Raw genomic sequence first — 23916 nt, 5'->3', positions numbered from 1 at the left:
AGGATAAATAAGTCACATACGTGGTAACTCGTACGCGGGCACGAGGGGTATGAAACAGAAAACCCGTGTTATAACGACTGTAGTTGTCCCGCCATGCGAGGATAAATAAGTCACATACGTGGTAACTCGTACGCGGGCACGAGGTGTATGAAACAGAAAACCCGTGTTATAACGACTGTAGTTGTCCCGCCATGCGAGGATAAATAAGTCACATACGTGGTAACTCGTACGCGGGCACGAGGGGTATGAAACAGAAAACCCGTGTTATAACGACTGTAGTTGTCCCGCCATGCGAGGATAAATAAGTCACATACGTGGTAAATCGTACGCGGGCACGAGGTGTATGAAACAGAAAACCCGTGTTATAACGACTGTAGTTGTCCCGCCATGCGAGGATAAATAAGTCACATACGTGGTAAATCGTACGCGGGCACGAGGTGTATGAAACAGAACACCCGTGTTATAACGACTGTCGTTGCCCTAGGTGCCATGCGAGGATAAATAAATTACATACATGGTAACTCATAAGCGTGTGATGGAACGAGGTGGATGAAACCGAACAACCGTGTTATAACGACTGACATTTTTCACCAAGCCAAGCACCAATAAGTTACTTTAGTTAACATCCATACCTTTAACGGCTATTTCTTCATGGTGTTGATTGTACCTAAAAATACATTTGTTTAATATTTAAAAACTAGAGCTTTTTTATTATATAGTTCAGGATATTTTGGAATTAAGTTGCTAACAATATCCTATCGTACCCCACAGTATCATACAAGTGGTGAAACTTGTTAAATATGCGTACTTACACCAATCTACGGCGCCCATTTCTAGTATGAATAGCATCCGCCGCGGGTTTCTCGTTAAATTCATCTCTGCCGCGCTGATGGGTCAACGGTACGGCTAGCAAGCACACCAGAATAATTGTCGCAGCAGAATACAAGTGCATGGCGTTTTAGTTTCTATTTGTCTGCATACAAAATATTATGGTAGGGTGGGGTAAGATGAGAAAGTCGTTTTCTATCCCTTTTCATCTCATTTTGTAGTAAACAAAGATCTTTACAGAACTTTAAAACCGTAGCCTAGCGACTACAAAAGGGTTTTTTCAATTGTTTAAAACCCAGCTAAAAATATGAGATTCAGGTGCTCATGGTATCCCATCTTACCCCACATACACTGAAGCCTTTGCAATGCTAATACTGTTTCTGATTTCTGGCAACAACTGTTTTGTGAATGAATAAATGTAACTAACTTTATCCTTGCGTGGCGGGGCAACGACAGTCGTTATCACACGGGTTAACACACCTCATGCCAGCTTACGAAGTACCATGTATGTAACTTTGTGGGTGGTTATGTTTTTGGATATTTGGTTACAGGCAGGCACACAAACCGCTTTGCCACGGCGCCGGACTTAACTCTATAATTCTGTCTAAACTATAGTGTTGGCATCAATCGAACTGCATTGGTACTAGCGTGGCTTCGTTTGCTTTAACTTAAATTAACTCCACATTTTCTTCATGTACGGATTCATATGTAGTACAGCCGTTGTTATATTATGCATGTGCCTGACACTTATTCACATTTTCCTATACATGTCATGCGCTATAACTTAACTGTATAGTTGCTTTATACTGATCCATGCACTGTGTTGCTTGTGTGTAGACCGCCAACCAACATTTGCTCCAAAGTCTAAGCCATGCATGAACGGAAGTAATTAATAGACTATACTTCACTAAAATATAAAAGATTCTATAATAACAATAATAACCATTGATATATATAGTGAAGCTACCAATCAAAAACCACATCAGTTAATGGGACAGAAAAATTGTGCCAATTATAGTACTTTGCCAGACATTGAACAACACATTGCCTAAAAGCAAGCAAACCGTCGCATTAAATTATAACTGATGTAATTAGTTCTTTTCGCTACTTAATGAATGAACGTATTGTTTTGCTTACCTTATTTGCCCAACATTTCGTGCAGTCGTTGTGCTAGCGTTTTTATGCAGTCGTTTGCCCATAGAATAATCACTCAGTTTGCCCGTAAACTTCTTGTGGGCCAGTCAAGACAAAAACATATTATTTCACAAGTAAATACACCATTATAATCTTAATATATAGTAGGGCGGGGTAAAACGGGACAGCTTATCATTCTATTTTCTCGTTTCATGTGGTGGTAGTAAACAAAGAACATTCAAAGAATTATAAAAACCGTATCCTCACGACTCGTAGACTGCAGAGTTAACTGTTTAAAGTGCGATCAGGATATTTTGATATTGTGTGCTAAAGGTGTCCCATCTTCCCCAAAGCTACTAAATTCGCATTACTAACTTGATTGACGCAGGTAAACAGGATTTCAGGCACCGATACACACACACCCTATCTGCAGAAAACAGGTCCACCTTGCTCTGCGCGTTCTGGCACCACGATATACAGTGGGTCAGTCTAAATAAGACTCCCTGCTTTAGGCGCTAACTATAACAGTAACAGTCCCCAACCTATGTGATCTGAAAAACACCTTAAAAGGAAAATGCCCGCAAGGGTGGTTACGGGTTGATTTAAGTAAAATATAAGTTACATATACGTGGTAGCTTTAAAATGGGCACGAGGTGTATAAAAACAGAGCACCCGTGTTATAATGACTGTCGTTTCCCCGCCATGCGAGGATAAACAAGTTACATACATGTTAACTTGTAAGCGGGCACAAGGTGTATAAAACAGAGCACCCGTGTTATAACGATTGTCGTTTTCCGACCGCGCGAAGAAAGTTATTGCATACATTCAACTTTAAATAAAAAAAACAAAAACAACAAGAACACAAAACCAACGGAACGAGCAACAAAATGTCTGTTCTACAGGTCCCTTAGTGAGCAAATAAACACAAATAGCCAAACCTCAGATTCTCGCGCGTGTTTTAAAGCTTTTTGAAGGAGCAATTAGAAATCTCGCATTTTGGTGAATAATTTGCGAAAAGTGACCGAAATCGCGAATTGTTGAAGCACAGTCCGAACTGGAATGCAAGTTCTGTGCGCGTGGGAGCAAATGGCGAGCTATGATTGGACGGAGGCTCCAAGAGAGACGAGTTACTCCTCAGGAGTGGGAGAAGTCAACGTTTCTGCCGACTGATGAGGCAGAAACATGCTCGAAATAGGAGATGGATAAATTAAGAAATCGCCATCAGCTGTATTATAACTGCTGCGCTGGAAACATGGTGTTGGTAATGATTTGAATAATGACAACTGAAAACAAAAGTGAAAAGTTGAATGGATGAATGTAACTTGCGTTATTCTTGCGGGCCGGAAAACTACAGTCGTTATAACACGAGCGTTCTGTTTCATACACTTCGTGCCTGCTTACCAGTTACCATGTAGCCTATGTAACTTTGTTGGTGATTATTTTTCCTGTGTGGCTGACAATTTTAACAAGCCATTAGTGACGACTGAGTTACCGCGCCTAACGAGATCATTAGAAAAGATAGATTTAAACTTTCCCGATCTTCTCCTGATCTTCGTTATCGTGATCGAAGAGTCAAAATAAATTTCATTCATTGTGATTTCTATAAAAAAAACTTAGATGATACGCATGATTAGTCATTATTGCACGCATGACTAATCAGTCTTATGTAGTTTTGGATCTAAAAAGAGTAATTGTAGCGATATGTATTAGCTTTTTGTTACTTTACAAAGTATTTTTCAGGCATAGAGAATAAACGTCCTAAAAGTTACATACGTGGTTATTTGTGTATGAAACAGAAATTCCGCTAGGCTGTGTTATAATGACTGTTGTTGCCCCGCCATGCGAGGATAAAGTAAGTTAGTAAGTTTACTAAGTAAGTATATAGGTTTAATCTTCGGTGCTACCGAAGAATCTCCCCCCCCCCACCTTATTTGCTAACCACCAACCCTTAGGTTAGGTGTTGATGCTTAGGGAGTTAGTGGTAATAGGGGTTAGTGGTTAGCAAATAAGGTGGGGGGGAATTCTTCACTAGCACCAATTTCTTTTATGGTGAACAGTAACCTTAATGTTAGTTTGGTGCATTTCAGTCATAAAACTCAGCATACTAGAAGGTTATAGCCTTATAGATACATCCGTTGTCGATTTGTTTGACTAATCCTGCTCTGCTGCAGATATGGACATTGAAAAGTGTCTAACTAACAGCGAGAGCTTAACTAGAGACCCGTTACCTTTTCTAAACGGGGATGCACAAGTTGCTGGTCAGTTGGTTGATATTTCCTCTGCTTTATACAAACTCTGCAATGAAAAAAGTAAATTTTCCTCTAAAATTAACGCATTGCCGGAACTGCACACAAAACAGTTTGACGATGAACAAATATGGCAACAGATTGAGCTTTTTAATAATTCAAATATTATAACTTGTACAAGGCAAGTACACAGTTGTAACCGGGACGCTGAAATCAGTTTAATTCCGGTGATCAAACAAAATGGGGACCAGGATGCATCAGATGTGAGCGCGGATGAGGAAAGTCAAAGTGACGAAAATATGGAAGAAAATGATCCAGAGGAAACAGCTGAGGTTGATGTTGACGCAGAAAGTGGCGTTTCGATGGAAAAAATGGAAAAAACTGAAGTTGACGATAAGTTTTTCAGCCTCCGGCATATGGAGAAGATGTTAAATAAGCAGGAGACAGATAACAAACAAGATGATAGTGATGATGAAATTGATCTTTTTGATGACATCCCGTCAACAGATGAAGAGGAAGAGTTTCCAGATGTTGAAAGCGATCAAAGTGAGGATCACGAGGTGGGAAAAGATGCTGAGGTGAAAAAATCGGCGAGGGACGTGAAATATGACGACTTTTTTCCTGGTTTCGGGGGGAACAGTAACAAAGATTCAAATCCTGAAATAGAGGAATCATTTCAAGATGAGGAAGAAGAGGAAGTTGAAGTGGAGGTGGAAAAGAAGACGCCACATCAAGCGCAACAAGTTAAAATGAAGAAGCAAATCAAGCAGCTTGAGAGTCGAGCGCTGGAGGAAAAAGATTGGCAAATGAAGGGAGAAACAACAGCTGAAAAGAGGCCTGTGAACAGTTTGCTTGAAGAAGTTTTAACATTTGATAAAGGAGAGAGAACTGCTCCGGAAATAACCGATGAACAAACTCGAGATGTGGAAGAAATTATTAAGCAGAGAATAAAAGATAAATCGTGGGATGATGTGGAGAGAAAAATAAAGGAGGTTAAGAACGTTCACGAGTTTAAGAAAAAGGTCGTTTTAGATTCAGAAAAATCGAAACAATCACTCCAAGATATATACGAGAAGGAATATATTGCAAAAACTTCTGGAGCAAAGGAAGAGGAAAAAGAAGACCCAACTCATGTGGAACTCAAGTCTTTAATGAAGAATTTGTTCAAGAAATTGGATGCTTTGTCTAACTTCCATTTCCATGCGTCTGCCCCCACTCCTGAAATACAGGTATGATTTTACTGAGCTATATATTATATCGAAACCTTTATTTTATATGTTCAACATTCAGTATTACATAGGAATATGCTACACTAAATCGGAAGTGTTAATTTCAAAGTATTTATCTTCCACAGTATTGTGTTATATTAATTGTTATTTTGATTAAAATAATTTTTTTCCATTTGTTTTCCTTATTGAGTGGTATATTGGTTCAAATAAGTTTTTTCGTCTATTTATTCAAATATATTATATTTAGGTTGTGAGTGACATGTTATATCAATTATTGATTATCATTTTAATTTGTAATATTGATTTAAAGAAGTTTCTCATCCATTTAATTAAGTACATAAAATATATTTAGGCTTTGATGTGTTCTTTAATTGTTATTGTTAATTTTATTGAAATAATCATTCCCGCTTATTTATTCAAATATATATTCAGGTTGTGACGAATCTTCCCACCATTGCAATGGAGGAAGTCCAGCCTGTCTCGCACACTGATGCCAGTAAATTGGCTCCGGAAGAAATTCACAAGAACACGGAGGAAAAAGCGGAAGAAGAAAAAACTTCAACAGATCGGAAACGAGACAGAAGAAAAAAGAAAGTGCGACAAAAAGTAAGAGAGCTTTTTGGTAGAAAGACTGAAAATGCCATTTAGGCAAAATATATATATTTTATTAAACAATCTGTTGGGTTTTTGTCTGTTACATTTTCGTAGCATCAGATGTCCAGATGACCAAATCCTTACTGTATTTCTTTGCACAAGAATCACCCTGCTAAAGTCATTCTATGATATCTGTCTAGAGCGATTAGTTTTGTTTGTTTATTTTAAGCTTGTCTCTTTACAGCTTCGTTCCAAAGCTCGCGAATCGAAGCTACGTTTGTTGGCGGACACCAACGAAAAGTTACAAGCTGTACAAGCCATTCAAAAACTTGAACAGAGCGCTAAAATGAAAGGAAGTCAAACCACTATTATTAAGGTAGGAAACAAACACCTAGTAAAAATAACTTAATGTTAAGAAAAACTGACAAATTTTGTTTTGTCCGAATAGCAATTACAAAGTTTTGCATTTACATGTTTTATTAGTACGAAGTAGGTAATAGGTATATGAGTCTTTCTAATTATCGTTATAAAAACTGCTATTTTTTGGAAATGAACATTAAATGTAGTTTATAGCGACATTAAAATAATTTGTTGAATATCTGTGCTACACGGGTGTCGTTGCCCTCCACGTAAGGATAAAAGATCTCCATTTATTCATTCATTTCACTTTTGTATTTTATTCCAGGGCAAGAAGGAAGAAGGTTTAACTTCTTCAAAAGCTTTTTTCTCCAAGCTTGAAATCGTGAATCAAAAGCAAATGTTAAAGAAAAAGTCGACCTAGTATCATAAATAAACAAATTCCGATTACTTGTTTTAACAATACAGTTGTTGCAACTGCATTATACACATTGGTGGTATTTCTGTGATAGTTTTAAATGGTGCTGTGACACAGTGGCAATCTTCTTGTAGCCAAAGGGTACTAGATTCTAAGCTTGCCACTGCCACCACTGTGGCCATTTCGGTCTATATGGCAAGCACAATATAGTATTTGGGTAACTCGGTCTTCACAAAAGGGTTGGGCAAATTATCAGCCAAGCAGGAAAAACATTCAACTACAAAGCTACATACATGAAAAATCGGTGCACATATAAGAAACCGGTGTGCAATGTGGCGCAAGTGATATAGCTTTTGAGTTCAGTATATAAATAATTAATCACCAGCAGAATTTCTGCCCAAAACTCCAAAAAATGTCGTTAAAACAAACTTTTAAGGAGTATACAGATTTAATGGATTTTTAAATAGCATTGCATAACGTACTCTCACAACTAATGTACAATGCTTTCTTTTATCCCAGGGACGCTTAAACTACACACAAAATCTCAAAAGGAATTCATGTTAATGAACAAGCTATGATCGCTACACCACTCCCAGAGATTAATTATATAGAAGCCAGTACAATTGTCTATTTCCAACAATCGTGTATTTAACTGTTTAGACTAACAACAGTAAAGAGCAGTTACACGAAACTTGAGACACCGTTTCAATGCTCGTGAAGAATCCATGTATCGTTTTCTGAATGTATCGTTTCACGATGTAAGGTGCCAGCCAGAAAATATCAGCCATGGAAGAATTTTATCAGAACTACAGTTAACTCGTGCAGAAAAGAATAATCAGTACATTTATTGAATAAAAGTCCAAGTACGATGCGCAGTTTAGTAGGAAACTTGTTTAGCGTTTATATAGTAGGGTGGGGGAAGATGGGACACCTTTTCATTCTATTTTCTCGCCCCATTTGGTAGTAAACTAAGTAAATTCAAAGAATTATAAAACCGTATCCTCACGACTCCCATAGACTGTTGCCAATTGTTTAAAACACGATCAGGATATTTGGATATTCTGTGCTAAAGGTGTCCCATCTCCCCCCATCCTACTATACGGTGTATTTTACTACATATTGCAGTTTCTTATATGCGCTAATTAACTACAGGGAATAAACTGTATATTATGTCGCGCAAGACGGTATAACAGGTTAGGATAATACGGAACATATTTTTATTTTATCTATCCATTTGGTAGTAAACAATTAAAACATGTTTACAGAACTATATAACCTCACAACTCCAAATCCTCACAACTCTAAAACCCTATATCCTCAAACCCTATTTCCTCACAACTCTAAAAAGCGCTGTTAATTGTGGAGTATTATGTGCTAACGGTATCCGTCTTACCCCACAGTAATATATATAGCAGTGAATAGCTTATAGTTGACCAGCATGGCAGCAGGTGTATCTCACACAACAGTGACCACGCCTCATTATCCATTTGAAACTTGCGGCAAAAGTTTGGTAACAAGGGAAAAAATTGAAAGGTGAATAATAAATGTAACTTGTTTTATAAGACGGGTGTTCTGTTTCATACACCTCGCGTGCTCGTTTACAAATTAGGCCTACCATGTATGTAACTTTGTGGGTGATTATTTTACCCTATGACTGACAGTTCAGACTTCAGACAACCAATTAGTGACCACTGGGTTGGAGAAAGGTCCGTTTATAAAGATGTTTTATATACCGACACTGCTGGGTTGGAGCAATTGCGGTTAAACGTCGGGGCTGGGCAAATTGAAGGGTAGCGAACTGTCAATCATTATGTACAGTTGTGGCGAGTAGGTCCTTGCATACTGTGCCTAAAGAAATGTAGCCTACCCAAATTCTCGGTGTTAACAATATACATTAAATTCCAGGACCTTGCAGAGCAGAGCGTCATTACAATCAGCGTCGTTGCAAAACTTCTATTACAGAGGAAACCGCCTTCACAACTACGGTTATCCTTCAGTTATAAGTAGCACCCAACAGCTTCTCGCTCTAACACCAACAAAGTTAGGCGTCTCCCCTATCTGGAGAAGAGGTGCACAACATAACCGCTCCGCTAGGAGGCGCTCAAGCGCTAAAGACCTTCTTCCGCCTATGACGTCATGGAATAGTGACGTCACGAAGCAAGGGAAATCCCCTTCTCCTATTTCGCGGGGTAGCTCGGTATTACGACTTCACAGCAATAAACATTCTGCGCGAACGACTCCGGCATTACCTTCAACACCGCAACCTGTTAAACCCGATGTTAACGTTAAAGTATCCGCTACCCAGGCGTCTATTTTGGGATCCACGCCGATTAAAGTTAGAAGTATTCAAGCCTACCATGACCAAATGCGATCCTACTTTGGTCCCAGGCGGAACAATGACCCGAATTTTGTTGCCCGCAAGATGGCGCCCGTGCTGCGCGTCGTTCCAGCTACAACGCGGCTCTGGGTTCGCGAAACGAGTGATCCGAAACCCAAAGTTCAGAAACCCGAAGCGTCGGATAATTCACAAAAGCGGGTTCGTTTTTCTGATCAAATGGGACTCCCCCTAGTCCGAAACATGACCCCGAATTACCGGAGAAAACATTCCTACATTCTGCGTTGGCTTGAAACAGCTGGAAGACCCATTCAACCGATGGCATAGATAAAGTTTTGGGAAAACATGGGACACCTTTTCATTCTACTTTCTCGTCCCATTTAGTAGTAAACAAAGAACATTCAAAGGAATATAAAACCGTATCCTCACGACTCCTACAAATCAGGATATTTGGATATTTTGTGCTAAAGGTCTAAGTTGCATAAAACCCGTATTTTCTGGTCACTCCCTTTATTCTTTCCACTTATTTTGGCATTTTAGTTCAAAGCGTCCATTCTAACTTCATCAAAATGAATTTAGTTTTACAAAACTAAACTTTTAAGATTAACTTCGTATCTTACACACATCGGCTGTTATGTTTACATTAAAACTGGCGTATAAACAAATCCCTTCAAATATAATAATTCTATTTAATAAAAAGTAACGTGATAGCCCACATGCGAGTTATGAATTGCTGTCTTTTGTTCAATTTCTTTGTTAAAGTGTAATATATACAAGTTCCAGATTGTTAAAACAAATTATAGAATGTTCACGTTTAGACAGGAACTTGTGCAAATAAATAGAACCCGTTCATTTATGTTGTATTTGAATTCATCAGATTATAAATGCAGGTAATCGTTATTCGCCTGCGGCTTCATATATAGACCATGTAGAAAATACTACAACGCGGGCTGCAACGTGCGATATAAGGTCGGCAGTGGACATGCCGTCTATGACCATGTTTGCTGGTGTATAAGAAGACAATATAATATATAGTGGGGGGGGGAGATGGGACACCTTTAGCACGAAATATATAAATATCCTGATCGTGTTTTAAACAATTAACAATGGTCTATAAAAGTCGCGAGGACAAGGTTTTATAATTCCTTGAATGTTTTTTGTTTGCTACCAAAATGTACGAGAAAATAGAATGAAAAGGTGTCCCATCTTCCCCCATTCTACTATATTAGATGATATGTTATGACTCGGTAATGTGTTCCGTGTTGAAACTATAAACACCAGAAATGGCTACTATATAAATAGCAAAGGCTCCAACGTGTGCAGGCATTCAGTGAGTCAGTATTGCGAAATACAGCGCTTCATATACAAGATACTTCTATAGTAAACTGAGCATATAATAGGAAGTTGTAAAACTAAACTAGCTTAATTTTTAATTTGAGCAGCAAGTTACACGCGTTTTATACAGGTTACTATTATTGTAAGCTTAGTACAGTTATTGGAACATTATAAACTAACTGCAACGTTTTTAATTTGAGCTCTTTTAACAGCGTTTCTTATACACTTTTATTAAAAATGTAACAGTAATGAAACATATTGAAAATGTAACAGTAATAAGACTTTACAGCTAGAATTTTAATTTGAGCATGTATATATACAGTGGTTCTCATACAAGATAGAAGGTACTTTTATGTAGGCTTATTAAGGTAATTGGACAGTATAAAACCCGCTTTTTAATTGGAGAAAGTGCATTGAGAATTTTATAAAGAGTTTATAGTATAGTAATAAAACAATATAAAAAGCCAGATTTTTAATTAGAAGTGCCGCTAATGAATGAAATTTCCGTGCCTTGAGGTTGAGAGCGTGAAACTGGGCGTTAACGCAATCGGAGAATCTGATTGGATGACCCGCGGCGTCTGTAACGTGTTGTGTCTCATCCGCACAATGTGAAATTATAAATATCCTATTGTATTAGTTTCGGTGTTCCAAATTTCGCAATACAGTTTTAATGACTCTGTTATCTGCAAAGGACAAATACGGCCAGTCAAGATTATGTAGCAGCTTGTGTTAATTAACAAAATCAATTATTTCCGTACAAAATCAGCATCTGTTTTTATTGTTAAAATATTGATTCGTTTTTCTTTTTTGGATTAAGGCACCGACAGAAAAGAAAGACAGAAACAGTTGTTAAAGATAGACGCAAACAGAACGCCAGTCACTATGCAGCAAATCCTGTATACTATGACGTAATAATGGGCTCGTCCATGACGTAATTCGCGTATACCGGAAGTTGCGTCATTGCACGTTATTATGTAGTTATTGTAGTAGATATTTTCATGCAAAACAACGTGTCAGAGAAGATGCAGAAACACGTCAATAAAAAAGGCAAACAAATCTAGATTTACTAATTGTAACTTCTTCTGTAAACAGTTTATATTATCAAAAAGCAGATATTTTAACGATGAAAAATATCACTGCAATTTGTCGAGTAACTTTGAAGCAGTTGGGTAAAAGTGCATGTCATGGCAGCAACAAAAGTACAGTTTTTGCATCATCACGCAGAAATTATTCAGATTCCGAAGCTTCAAACAAAGAAAAGCGAATCATAATTACAGGTACAGTATCGCACTACGTGTATTGTGATGTGGGGTAAGATGGGATAATGTTAGCAAATAATATCCCATATTTCCCGACCGCGTTTTAAACAATTAATAACGCACTTTATAGTTATGAGGATACGGCTATATAATTCTATAAATATTTTATATTTACCACCAAATGGGACGAAAAAGGCGAATGAAAACATGTCCCAACTTACCCCGAACTACTATATACACATTTATTTTAAATAGAAAGCCAATATAACCGTTTTATCTTGCCAGGTGGCCTGGGGCAACTCGGGCAGGGATTGGCGAAGAAACTTCGAAGCAAGTACGGCAGAGAAAACGTTTTGTTAACTGATATTCGTATTCCTGATAAAAGTATAGTGAAAGAAGGTAATTATAATGACTCATATGCAATATAGTGCAACATAGGTCTCCTATAGTTTACGTATGTGTCAATATAAGTCTAACTCTGAAAGAAGGTAATTGCATTAGTGCACATAAATATTGTATAACATATGTCTACTAAATTTATGTATATGTCATATAGTGGGGGGGGGGGGAAGATGGGACACCTTTAGCACATAATATCCAAATATCCTGATCGTGTTTTAAACAATTAACAACGGTCTATGAAAGTCGCGAGGACAAGGTTTTATAACTCTTTAAGGGTTCTTTGTTTACTACCAAAATGTACGAGAAAATAGAATGAAAAGGTGTCCCATCTTCCCCATCCTACTATAACAGTTTAAATAAAAACAATAACGTATACTAGGCTATAGTAAAACCCCAGTAAACTAAAACAGTATTTAAAGTACTATGGTGTAACATAGGTGTACTAAAGTTTGTGTACACGTCCATATATAATTATATAAATACGTCTAACTCTAAAAGAAGGTATTACAACAACGCATATACACTATATAGTACAACATAGGCCTGTACTATATAGTTTATGGGATATGTCATAATAGTTTGGATAATTACAATTACGTATATAGGCTATAGTAAACCATGGTACACTAAAGCACTGTTTAGACTAGAGTACAAAACATACAGGTCCACTCTATTGTATATAGTATATATAGTGGAGTGGGGGAAGATGGGACACCTTTAGCAAATAATATCCAAGTATCCTGATCGTGTTTTAAACAATTAACAACAGTCTATAGGAGTCGTAGGGATATAGTTTTATAATTCATTGAATGTTCTTTGTTTACTACCAAATTGGTCAAGAAAACATAAAATGAAAAAGTGTCCCATCTTCCTCCACCCTACTATATACGTCAGCAATACAGTTTATGTATACGTCTAACTCTAAGGAAGTAATTAGAATAGCGCTTATAGAGACTATAAACCGTAGCACATTAAAACGAGGGGATAAGGTAGGGTGTAATTATAAACATCTCTTTACAGTTCTACATTAGTCAGACAATTGGCATATATGCATAAACCATAGTTGACCTATATATATAGTAGGGTGGGGGGAATACGGGACACTCACACTTTTTCATTTTATGTTTTCTTGACCAATTTGTTAGTAAAAAAAGAACATTTAAAAATTTGTAAAACCGTATCCTCATGACTTCAACAGAGCGTTGCTAAATGGTAAAAACACGATCAGGATATTTGGAAATTATGTGCTAAAAGGTGTCCCGTCTCTCCCCACCCTACTATATATATAGGTCAGCCATGGTTTATGCATATAGGCCAATTGTCTGACTATTGTAGAACTGTAATGGAATGTTTAAATTATAACAGCATATGTTGTTAGAGTAGAAACCTCAATCAATCAAGGATGCAGAATATCGATCACTAAATCAATGTAGGCCACGCAGATGCTGCTGCATATTTTATATTCTGTTTCTTTAACAAATTGGTTTAATGATCGAAATGCTTAACGTTATAACATCAGTGTTCTGTTTCATATACTTCGTGCTAGCTTACGAGTAACCACGTACATAACTTGCTTATCATTGCATGGCGGGGCAGCAACAGGCTATAATATACGGGTGTTCTGTTTCATACACCTTGAGCCCGCTTGCGATTTACTACGCATGTAACTTTACTTTTAAGATATTTTTCTTCTACTTAAACCTGTGAATTTTAAAATAAATAAGCACAAATTTGTATTCCAGGACCTTATGCATATGCTGACACTCTTAACTATGACGCAATAAAAGAATTGGCAGTGAACCACCGCGCTGATTGGCTGATACATTTCAGCGCATTGCTCAGCGCGGTGGGTGAGGCGAATGTCCCTCTGGCGGTCAAAGTGAATATTAATGGAATGCACAATGTATTGGATGTTGGTAAGAAACATGTACTGTAGCAAATTGTATAGTAGGGTGAGGGAGACGGGACATCTTTAGTACAGAGCCGTGAGGATGCAGTTTAGAATTCTTTGTATGTTCTTTAGTATAAAGTGGGGAAAGATGGGACACCTTTAGCACATAATATCCAAATAACTTATTCATGTTTTAAACAATTACCAACGGTCTATGGGGGTCGTGAGGATACGGTTTTATAATTCTTTGAATGTTATTTGTTTACTACCAAATGGAGCGAGACAATAAAATAAAAAAGTGTCTCATGCCCCCCCCCCCCTTACGAATTTTCAGCTGTACTGCACTATAAAATCTAAATTCATTCATTCATTCATTCATTCATTTACTCATTCATTCATTCATTCATTCATTCATCAATTCATATTATTTTAATTCCAGCCAACGAACTTGGGCTAAAGTTATTCATACCAAGCACTATTGGGGCATTCGGCACAGATTCCCCCAGAAACCCGACCCCGGATGTTTGCATACAACGACCAAAGACTATATACGGGGTTGCTAAAGTTCACGCTGAACGTATGGGCGAGGTAATTATGTTTGTGGATTATTTGACCTTATCAACGGGTCGTCTGGTATGGAAAAACGTAGTGTATTTTCGAAGTTTCGTCTGCCATCCGGCAAGACTAAAGTTTTGGGTTCAAGACCCGTCGCTGCTATCATTGTGTACATATGGGTCGTTGGGCAAGACACCTAACGGCAATTGCTTCAACCCAGTGGTTACTAAATGGGTTGTCCAAATTGTCAGCCATACTGAAGATTACCTAAGACGTTACTACGCAGTATACCTTGTAAGCGGGCACAATGTGCATGTAACAGAACACCCGTGTTATAATTACGACTGTTGTTTTAGATAAATAAGTTACATTCATTCATTCATGCATTCATGCTGGCTCGTGTTTTACGTCTCAATTATTGTTGTTTGTGCAGTACTACCACCATCGATTCAACTTGGATTTTCGTTGTCTTCGATTTCCTGGTATTATATCATGCGACACGAAACCCGGCGGTGGAACAACAGGTAATATGCAAGTGTGATCAATATATCTCTAGTATAGGCCATAGGGTAATATATAGTAGGGTGAGGGAAGATGGGACACCTTTAGCACATAATATCTAAATATCCCGATCGTGTTTTAAACAATTACTAACGGTCAATGGGAGTCATGGGCATATAGTTTCATAATTTCTTGAATGTTCTTTGTTTACTACTAAACGGGGCGAGAAAATAGAGGTAAAAGGTGTCCCATCAACCTACACCTTTCTGTAATATACAAGTTATTATTATTATTATTATAATGTCTAATCAACTGTTGTTTTGCCGCTAATTCCCTTCTCTTCGCGGTTGTAATTAATTCAAACAGCGAATACATATATAGTAGGGTGGGGGAAGACGGGAGATCTTTTCCACATAATATCCAAATGACCTGACTGTGTTTTGAACAATTAGCAACAGTCTATGGGAGTCGTGAGAACACAGTTTTATAATTCATTGAATTTTCATTGTTTACTACCAATTGTGAAGACAAAATAGAACAACAGTTGTCCCATCACCCCCACCCTACTATATTTACATATACAATTGTAAAATGCAAAAATGTACTACGAAGGCAGTTCTTATTAACCATATTTATACGTGTTTTAATTTCCACTTTTACAACACACAGATTACGCTGTGGAGATATTTCATAAAGCGTTATCTAATGGTAGCTTCGTTTGCAACGTGGCTCCTGACACACGGTTGCCTATGATGCAAATCGATGACTGTCTTGATGCAACTATAAAGGTATGTATTTATCTAAATAACATCGTCATACATCGTATATGCGTATGTATTATTACAACTCGACCGTGTAGGTTTCAAAGTGTTTTTAACAATCAACAACGCGTGAGAATAAAGTTAGAGTCGTGAGCATAAAGTTGAATGTATGTAATGAATGTAACTTACTTTATCCTCGCGTGGCCGGAACGGGTTTAACACCTCGTGCCAGCTTACGAGTTACCATATATCTTACTTTGTGGGTAATTATTTTTTGGGATTTTTTCTTTTCTTTTTTTATGTATTTCTGATAATTTAGACAACCCATTAGTAACCACTGGGTGGGAGCAATTGCCGTTAAGTGTCTTGCCCAACGACACATACGCCCACAATGGTAGCAGCATCGAGCCTTGAACCCAGTTACCTCTGGGTTACAGGCAGGCGCGCTAACCACTATACCACGGCGCCGGACAAAAGTTAGAGTCGTGAGCATAAAGTTATATGAGGTTGATATTCATATTTAAGTTCAAGGGTTAAGAATTTAACATTTTCTATATTCCAGTTTATGGAGACAGATGTTTCAAAGTTGCACCAGCGCGTATACAATATCAACTCTATGAGTTTCACACCAGAAGAGCTCGCGCATGAAATACGAAAACACATTCCTAATTTTGAAATCACTTACGATGTCAATCCAATGCTTCAGGAAATAGGTACAACAATATATTTTAAATATAGTATATTTGAAATAGTAGTGTACGGTTAGATGGGAAACTGTTAAACCATAATATCCCACATTCCCCAATCGCGTTTTACCAGTTAACAACCCCAGAACACCGTGTTATAAAGACTGTCGTTGCCCCTGCCAGTATATATATACAAGTAACATGTGGTAACTTGTAAGCTGGCACGAGGTGTATGAAACATCCGTGTTATAACGACTGTCGTTACCCCGCCATGCGAGGATAAATAAGTTACATACGTGGTAACTTGTAAGCTGGCACGAGGCATATGAAACAGAACACCCATGTTATAACGACTGTTATTCCCCGCCATGCGAAGATAGGTTACATACATTCATTCAATCACCCAATGTACTTTCAGCGAACAGTTGGCCAGATGTTTTTGAAGACGACAACTCGCGCCGAGACTGGGAATGGGAGCACAAATACGACTTGTCGAAATTGGTCGAATATATGCTTGAGGGAATTAAGAAGCAGATGTGGTGATAATGTGCTCGACAGTCCTGCAAACAGTGACGCAACCAGGGGGTTGTTCAGGGATCAAGAACTCCCTTTTTTTAAATTAAAAAAAAAAAAAATAAGAATACGTAAAACATACTAATATAATAATAATTTTTTTGTAAAACCCACTAATTTGTTTCTGGCTGCGCTTCTACCCCAATGGTCCCCATTACTTTGCATGAAATTTTACCTGAGCGTTTTTTAAGTATTATTTTATACAGCTACATCTTTTTTATATAATCGATACAGTATTATATTTATTAAACGATAAAATTATTAAACGTCAACATTTTTTTTTCTTAGGCAAAACTGCTTTTATTTAAAGTATATCACGTTCATTGTTTCTATTTATAATAAATTAGAATTGTACCAGTAATTATTAAGATGCGTTTTATACCTCGAGAAGCCGTTGTTGGTTTTGTTAGATGTAAAGATGACAGACAGTGTATCAGCATAGTTAAACGTAGTTCTAACAAATCTAACCGGAGCACCGGAGTCTGTATGTAATTAGTGGTAGTGAAGGTTATCCGTTTAAGGCTCGTTGTTTCTACCGTTATAGGCGTATCTTATTATTTTTTTGTTCATGGAAATTAACGGCACTCTGGCACAGTGGTTAGCGTGTCTGCCTCTAACTCAGAGGTAATTAGTTTAAGGCTTGTCGCTGCTACTATTGTGGGCGTATGTGTCTTTAAGCAAGACACTTAACGGCAATTGCTCCAACCCAGTGGTCACTAATGGGTTTTCCAAGTTGTCAGCCATACAGAAAAACAATCACCCACACAGTTACCTCGTAGGCAGCACGAGGTATATAAAACAGAACAGCCTGGTTATTAACGACTGTTATCCCCCGCCATGCGGTTATACAGAAGGTTGCAAGCATTCAGTGTATAAAAACTCGCGCTACCTAGCGACTATTAATTTTATAAATCTTAAACACTTTAAATTTAAGAGCAGTTCCTATTTTAAAGATGCACAGCAAAATCAGTAGAAATTCACGCTGTTTTATATATTATTACAGTCACATTGTTTAAATTTAAATTATCTACAGTGTTTTAAACGTTTATCAATTTAAACAAATTAAATATTTTGTAAAAATTACAAAAATATATATAATATAATGTTCCCTTTAAAAATGTTAAAAGCTCGTAAATTCCTCAGTATGAAATTGTTTGAATGGTTGCTACGATCTAGAAGTAGATAATATGTTGTTTCGTGGTCTAATACTAGACGCAAATGGTCAGTTTTAAGCGTCTTTTTGTAGGGAATTACAAATTTTTACTTTATGTGCCTAATTTTGTACATATCTATATTAATGTTAGATTATCGTAGCTGCGTTTCGAACAACATTTTTTTTAAAAAAAGAGAACCACTGGATTTTGTGTTCCAGACGAAACTTACATATTTCTTTAAATTATATAAAGTGCCTTGATTTATTATAAACATAATAGATTTATTTTCTAATTTATTCCAACTAGTATACATTTTCTTATAATTACTTCTAACGAACATTTTTTACCGAAAACTAACGTATTTTACCAAAAAATTCATTTTTTTAGGCTAGTATTTAGAACTGAAAAAAAATTTTTTTGAAAAGAATTGTAAAATGTCCGGGCTTGCCAATGTTCGGTTGGCATCTGAAGATGGAAATGATGATTTGTACGGAGGTTTTAACGACTATAACCCTATTTTTGACACTAAAAACCTGGGAGAGGACGAAGGGTTTGTGCAAGCTGTAAAAACCAGCCATGGGAGAAGACCCCCGATGACTGCTTTGCGTGGGGCTGGGGGTTTTGCTAAACCCCCTATGGGTACGGCAGCTGGTTTAAGAGCGAATCTAGCTTCTTCTGTAGGAAGAGTGCCAAGTGATTCCGATATCGGGGCACGTCCAATGACCTCGGTCAGTGGGGCTGGGTTTTCGTCTGCCCCAAAACGTGGGGTTTTTGGAGGGAGTGCGTTTGACCCATTAAACCAAGCTACGAGGGGGATCGCAGGGGTTGCGCAACCTCTTGATGGATTGGAAGAGGAAACAGCGGAAATGAAGATCAAAGCCATGGAGAGAGCAATAGGGGAGCTAATAGAAGAAAGTGCGATTGCTAATAATAAAGGTGACTTCTTGACTGCAAAGCAAAAAGCTATAGATGCCGGGAAAAAAGAGCGACAGTTGGTTCGGCATAGAGAACAAGCTGGGTTAAGTGAAGGAATAAGTTTAGAGCTGACTTTTTCAGTTCTGTTTAATCTTGCTTGTCAATATGAAGCAAATGAGATGTACCCTGAAGCAATTAACACGTACAATGTTATTGTTAAAAATAAAATGTTCAGCAATTCTGGGAGAATTAAAGTTAACATTGGGAACATTTATTTCAAGCAGGGACAGCTGGCGAAGGCTATCAAGTATTACAGGATGGCCTTGGATCAAGTGCAAACGAGTCATAAAGAAACCAGGATTCGAATAATGCAGAATATTGGTGCAGTGTTCGTGAAGATGGGCCAATATAATGATGCTGTTACATCATATGAGCATATTATGAGCGAAAAACCCGACTTTCAAAGCGGTTTGAACTTGATTTTATGTTACTTTGCTTTGGGGGATAAGGATAAGATGAGCAAAGCTTTCTTGAAGCTGCTGTCAGTTAACCTGGGCATCGAAGATGAGGACAAATACACTGTGAGTACGGATAACGCACAGGAGAGTGTGTTTCTGGATGCGATTCGAAACGACTCATTACGACAACTGGAAAGAAGCCGAAAACTGATCGCGGAGAGATGTATTTTGGCAGCTGCGAAAATCATAGCTCCTTCCATTGAGAGTTCGTTCTCCGAAGGATTTGATTGGTGCGTGGAACAAGTAAAAGCGTCCCCTTACCACGATCTGGCCAATGATCTTGAAATCCATAAAGCGCTTATGTACCTCAAAGAAAGGGACTTTAACCAGGCTGTGAGTATTCTGAAGACATTTGAGAAAAAAGACACACATGTTAAATCACAGGCTGCAACAAATTTGTCGTTCATTTATTTCCTACAAGGAAACGCCGAAAACGCAAAGCGATATGCTGATGCTGCTGTTAAAGCTGACAGGTTTAACGCAACTTCCCTCACAAACAAAGCAAACTGCTTATACAGGGAAGGGGACGCAGAAGGAGCTGTTACTTTGTATAAAGAAGCATTGGAAAACGATTCCTCGTGCCATGAAGCTCTGTATAATCTAGGGCTGGTGAACAAATCACTCGGCAGACTTGATGATTCTCTTGATAGCTTTATGAAGTTACATAACATTGTGAGAAACAGCGCACAGGTTATGTTCCAAATCGCCTCCTTATATGAAATGATGGAAGATGGGACGCAAGCGATGGAATGGCTCATGCAGTGTGTGGGAATTGTGCCAACAGGTATAGTTTGTAGATTTTTTTTTGTTTTTATGTATGGCTGACAATTTAGACAACTTATTAGTGACCACTGGGTTGAAGCAATTGTGGTTAAATGGCTTGCTCAAGGACACAACTTTGAACCCATAACTTCTAGGTTAGGTATGTTAACCAATTAGCAGTGCCAGACAGCTGGGAATGGCTTGGTTTTATAGAAAGCCACTAAGAATCTTTTTAGAAACCCAAATATCCAGTTAAAATCAATAAATTTAAAAACAGCAACATTTGGTTTTTATTTACTGGGTAGACAGAAATACCTGTAGCTGTAACAATCTAAAAACAATATGTTTTTATTTTATCCTCAAATCTTCCTTCGTAGATGCGAGTGTAATGTCGCGAATGGCTGATATTTGTGAGAATGAAGACAATGGAGATCGCACACAAGCGTTCGCCTATCGAATGGACTCCTACCGTCTCTTTCCTGCTGATATAGATACAGTAGAATGGCTTGGCGGGTATTATGTGGAATCTCAGTTCTCTGAAAAAGCGATAAAGTATTTTGAAAGAGCTGCTGTGATACAACCAAATGAGGTAAAAATACTTGTGTTTTGGCTCTTGTGGCAACACCTTTGCTGTCGCGGTTTTTGACGTCCTGTTCAGGTCATCTTTTGACCTCGTTTCTGCATCCTTTTAATAGGAAATAAATAAATACAAATATGATATGCCCGACAGCAACAATATATATTATGGCATAAGCTTGTAGATCAGAGGATATGGGTTCGAGGCTTGACGCTGCTAATGAATGTGGGCGTATGCATCACTATTCATTAGGCAACACATTTAATGTAATGCTCCAAAATATGTGCTGAGTAAAACTACACTTTATTTGTAACTGTGTGCTGTGGATTCAAAATTTGAAGATATTGTATTTCTTTTGCAGGTGAAATGGCAATTAATGGTAGCCAGTTGTTATAGAAGAAGTGGAAACTATCAAGGTGCTTTCGAAAAATACAAACAAATTCATGGAAAATTTCCCGACAACATTGAATGTTTGAAATATCTCAACAGATTGTGTTCAGACCTGGGATTAAACAAAGAACTACAGGTAAAACTGATGACGCATTAAATAATAAGTTAAATAGCAGGCAATTTAGTTTTTAAACAATTGATTTGCACATTGTATTGATATCCATACACAAATTCATTAAACAAAATGTTATGGATAATATTGAAATTTCTGTTACTTCTGCTACCAGGCATAGTACAAACAATATATCAGTGGCTCATCTGGTATAAAAACGTATAGTGTATTTCCAACGTTTCGTCTGCCATACGGCAAGACTTCATCAGGGAATGAAGTCTAGGACCCGCCGTGGAGCGTCCGTAAAACTACGGCGAGACTTCATCANGGAATGAAGTCTCGTATGGCAGACGAAACGTTGGAAATGCACTATACGTTTTTATACCAGATGAGCCACTGATATATTGTTAATATTGAAATTGTATACAGACACAGTGTATTTTGCTCTTTTTTGCCGTGGCATGTTAGCATGTCTGTCATAGCCCAGACGCTACAGTTTTATTGTTTCCTTGGGCAAGACACTTAACGATAATTTCTCCAATCCAATGGTCACTAATGGGCTGTTCAAATTGTCAGCCATACATAAAAATAAAATGATCCAATAATTTTTTTATTAGTTGTAATTTTTTGTATGTCTGTGTAAGTCCCGACATATTTTTTCTTAACCAGGAGTTCGCAAACAAATTGAGAAAAGCTGAAAAGAATCACGAAGCAAAAGCCCAGCGTGCTGAAAGCGCTTCAAAACGTGGGAAAAGTCTCAAAGCACCTGGTAAGTCACATATACTGTATTAGTTTTGACAAAAAACACATTAGATTGCTTATAACATTAGTTATAACTAGTAGCCAGAAAACATAACACGGGGAGGTTCCAAAAATGCTTTTTTATATATATATATTTTAAATAGCCTGGGGTCGCGACCTCTAAAAACTTTCACTCTGGCTGCACCACTGGTAATAACTAATAACACTTTTGCAAAGGATGGAAAATGTAATATTAATATGTTGCAAGGACAAATAAGTTACATTCAATATTTTCCAGACAGCGCAGATAGTTCAGGTGGCAGCCGTGGCAACAGTGCCTCCGGTGGCGGCTCTGCCCGTCAACGCCGTGTCATCTCCGAAATAAATATCCAAGAAAACGGTCGAAAAAATATTGATGCTTCGTATAGTGATCCATTAGGGCCCGCCGTGGAGCGTCCGAAAACTGCAGCAAGGTCTCGGACGGACAACAACGATGATTTTGACGACGTAGAAATTGACGACAATCTTTTACCCGATTAAAATTTCACAAAAAATGATAAATTAAAAAAGTTCCGATTTTTAATTTAAGAAATATCATTTTTTTTAACTTCTGAAATTAATAGGGACGATTTTGACAGAAAAATGACGACAATCTTTTTCCGATTAAAACTTTCACAAAATTGATATTTCTTTAAAAAAATCCGATTTTAAGTTAAAAAAATGTCAGTTTTCTAAACTGCTGGATTTTGGTGTCGGATAACCTGTGACGGCTGTGAGCCCCTTCAAATATTCCAGTATATATGTACCATAGCAAATGCCTAAACCTCTTATACGTGCTTGTCTAATTTATTTGAACCTGTCAGTAGTTATATATTTTTGTATGTACGTTCACTGTATGTCATGTTTAGTTACTTTTATCGCGGTTGTGTTGTGACATATATTTTTGTATGTACAAAAATGTTGTGTGTATTTTTGACAGACAGGTTTCAGGCAGATTCGTTTTATTCTAGATTTTTTCTCACTGAGTGCTGCAAACCAACTCACGAAAAAGTGCAAAAACTGAAACCAAAATACACTTGAATACGATAAAATATGTGCTGTGGAACTACACGTAACTTAAACGGAACTTTTTCTTCGACCTGCATACGTATCTTCGGGTTATTGTGAGCCCTTTCTTAAACCAATACCATAGTTGGCATAGTATACTGTACTTTAGAATACTGTGCCAATACACTACGCCGGCGGCGTTAACCCAAAAGGTTGAGAAGTTCTGTGTTCAGCTATAACTTGGGCCGAACCCTTGTCAAGTTAAACATTAATGAAATATATTATCCAGCTATCCAGTTAGTGCACAAAACATACGCGGTTTCACAATCTGATAGCCACTGCATAGTACGAAATTGTTTAAAACACGATCAGGATATTTGGGTATAGTAGGGTGGGGGAAGATGAGACACATTTTAGCTCTATTTTCTCGTCCCATTTAGTAGTAAACGAAGAACCTTCAAAGATTTATAAAACTATATCCTCACGACTCCCATAGACCACCGTTAGTTGTTTTCAACACAATCAGGATACTTAGATATTTATGTGCTAAAGGTGTCCCATTTTCCCTCACCCTACTATATTATAAGCTAAAGATG

At 37.6% G+C, this 23916-nt stretch overlaps 4 protein-coding genes and 1 long non-coding RNA gene across 6 annotated transcripts; 4 read left to right on the top strand and 1 right to left on the bottom strand.

Moving 5' to 3' along the window:
* Positions 1-617: 617 nt before the first annotated feature.
* Positions 618-2547, bottom strand: LOC104266789. Its single transcript, XR_717716.3, has 3 exons — positions 2338-2547; positions 813-973; positions 618-667 (listed from the first exon to the last, which is right to left on the bottom strand). It is a non-coding gene; the product is annotated as an uncharacterized LOC104266789 (long non-coding RNA).
* Positions 2548-4018: 1471 nt separating this feature from the next.
* On the top strand, positions 4019-7438 carry LOC100178939 (U3 small nucleolar ribonucleoprotein protein MPP10-like). Of its 2 annotated transcripts, XM_026837073.1 has the most exons (5): positions 4019-5437; positions 5870-6043; positions 6276-6407; positions 6717-6820; positions 7326-7438. In XM_026837073.1, the coding sequence occupies exons 1-4, from the start codon at positions 4136-4138 to the stop codon at positions 6810-6812; spliced, it is 1704 nt and encodes a 567-aa protein (XP_026692874.1). In that variant the 5' UTR covers positions 4019-4135; the 3' UTR covers positions 6813-6820; positions 7326-7438. The 2 variants fall into 2 exon arrangements, with proteins under 2 accessions (XP_026692874.1, XP_002129730.1); XM_002129694.5 differs by lacking the exon at positions 7326-7438 and having other exon boundaries at positions 6717-6879.
* Positions 7439-7842: 404 nt separating this feature from the next.
* LOC113474741 lies at positions 7843-9995 on the top strand. Its single transcript, XM_026837079.1, has 2 exons — positions 7843-8339; positions 8712-9995. Exons 1-2 carry the CDS (start codon positions 8245-8247, stop codon positions 9466-9468), a joined length of 852 nt encoding a protein of 283 aa, XP_026692880.1. The 5' UTR covers positions 7843-8244; the 3' UTR covers positions 9469-9995.
* A 1249-nt stretch (positions 9996-11244) lies between these two features.
* On the top strand, positions 11245-17487 carry LOC100182072 (L-threonine 3-dehydrogenase, mitochondrial). The gene is made up of 8 exons (XM_002129569.4): positions 11245-11753; positions 12021-12134; positions 13880-14053; positions 14468-14616; positions 15017-15107; positions 15754-15872; positions 16408-16558; positions 16950-17487. Exons 1-8 carry the CDS (start codon positions 11600-11602, stop codon positions 17072-17074), a joined length of 1077 nt encoding a protein of 358 aa, XP_002129605.1. The 5' UTR covers positions 11245-11599; the 3' UTR covers positions 17075-17487.
* Positions 17488-18649: 1162 nt separating this feature from the next.
* On the top strand, positions 18650-23226 carry LOC100181294 (intraflagellar transport protein 88 homolog). The gene is made up of 5 exons (XM_002129438.4): positions 18650-20475; positions 20831-21042; positions 21392-21556; positions 22202-22301; positions 22572-23226. The coding sequence occupies exons 1-5, from the start codon at positions 18693-18695 to the stop codon at positions 22811-22813; spliced, it is 2502 nt and encodes an 833-aa protein (XP_002129474.1). The 5' UTR covers positions 18650-18692; the 3' UTR covers positions 22814-23226.
* Positions 23227-23916: the final 690 nt, after the last annotated feature.

The sequence above is a fragment of the Ciona intestinalis genome, chromosome 1 (genome assembly GCF_000224145.3).
Source record: "Ciona intestinalis chromosome 1, KH, whole genome shotgun sequence".
NCBI classification, from domain to species: Eukaryota; Metazoa; Chordata; class Ascidiacea; order Phlebobranchia; family Cionidae; genus Ciona; species Ciona intestinalis.
The sequence above is the reverse complement of the archived record's forward strand: the minus strand, read 5'-3'. Positions and strand labels throughout refer to the sequence as shown.

Bases quoted from the DNA above. Each gene is read 5' to 3' on its own strand.
- LOC100178939 (XM_026837073.1), top strand. From the start codon at position 4,136: ATGGACATTGAAAAGTGTCTAACTAACAGCGAGAGCTTAACTAGAGAC. The intron at 5,438-5,869 runs GTATGATTTTAC...ATATATATTCAG, and splicing joins CCCCCACTCCTGAAATACAG to GTTGTGACGAATCTTCCCAC. The intron at 6,408-6,716 runs GTAGGAAACAAA...ATTTTATTCCAG, and splicing joins GTCAAACCACTATTATTAAG to GGCAAGAAGGAAGAAGGTTT.
- LOC113474741 (XM_026837079.1), top strand. From the start codon at position 8,245: ATGGCAGCAGGTGTATCTCACACAACAGTGACCACGCCTCATTATCCA. The intron at 8,340-8,711 runs GTGAATAATAAA...ATTAAATTCCAG, and splicing joins ACAAGGGAAAAAATTGAAAG to GACCTTGCAGAGCAGAGCGT.
- LOC100182072 (XM_002129569.4), top strand. From the start codon at position 11,600: ATGAAAAATATCACTGCAATTTGTCGAGTAACTTTGAAGCAGTTGGGT. The intron at 14,617-15,016 runs GTAATTATGTTT...TTGTTTGTGCAG, and splicing joins ACGCTGAACGTATGGGCGAG to TACTACCACCATCGATTCAA. The intron at 15,873-16,407 runs GTATGTATTTAT...TCTATATTCCAG, and splicing joins GTCTTGATGCAACTATAAAG to TTTATGGAGACAGATGTTTC.
- LOC100181294 (XM_002129438.4), top strand. From the start codon at position 18,693: ATGTCCGGGCTTGCCAATGTTCGGTTGGCATCTGAAGATGGAAATGAT. The intron at 21,557-22,201 runs GTAAAACTGATG...TTTCTTAACCAG, and splicing joins GATTAAACAAAGAACTACAG to GAGTTCGCAAACAAATTGAG. The intron at 22,302-22,571 runs GTAAGTCACATA...AATATTTTCCAG, and splicing joins GAAAAGTCTCAAAGCACCTG to ACAGCGCAGATAGTTCAGGT.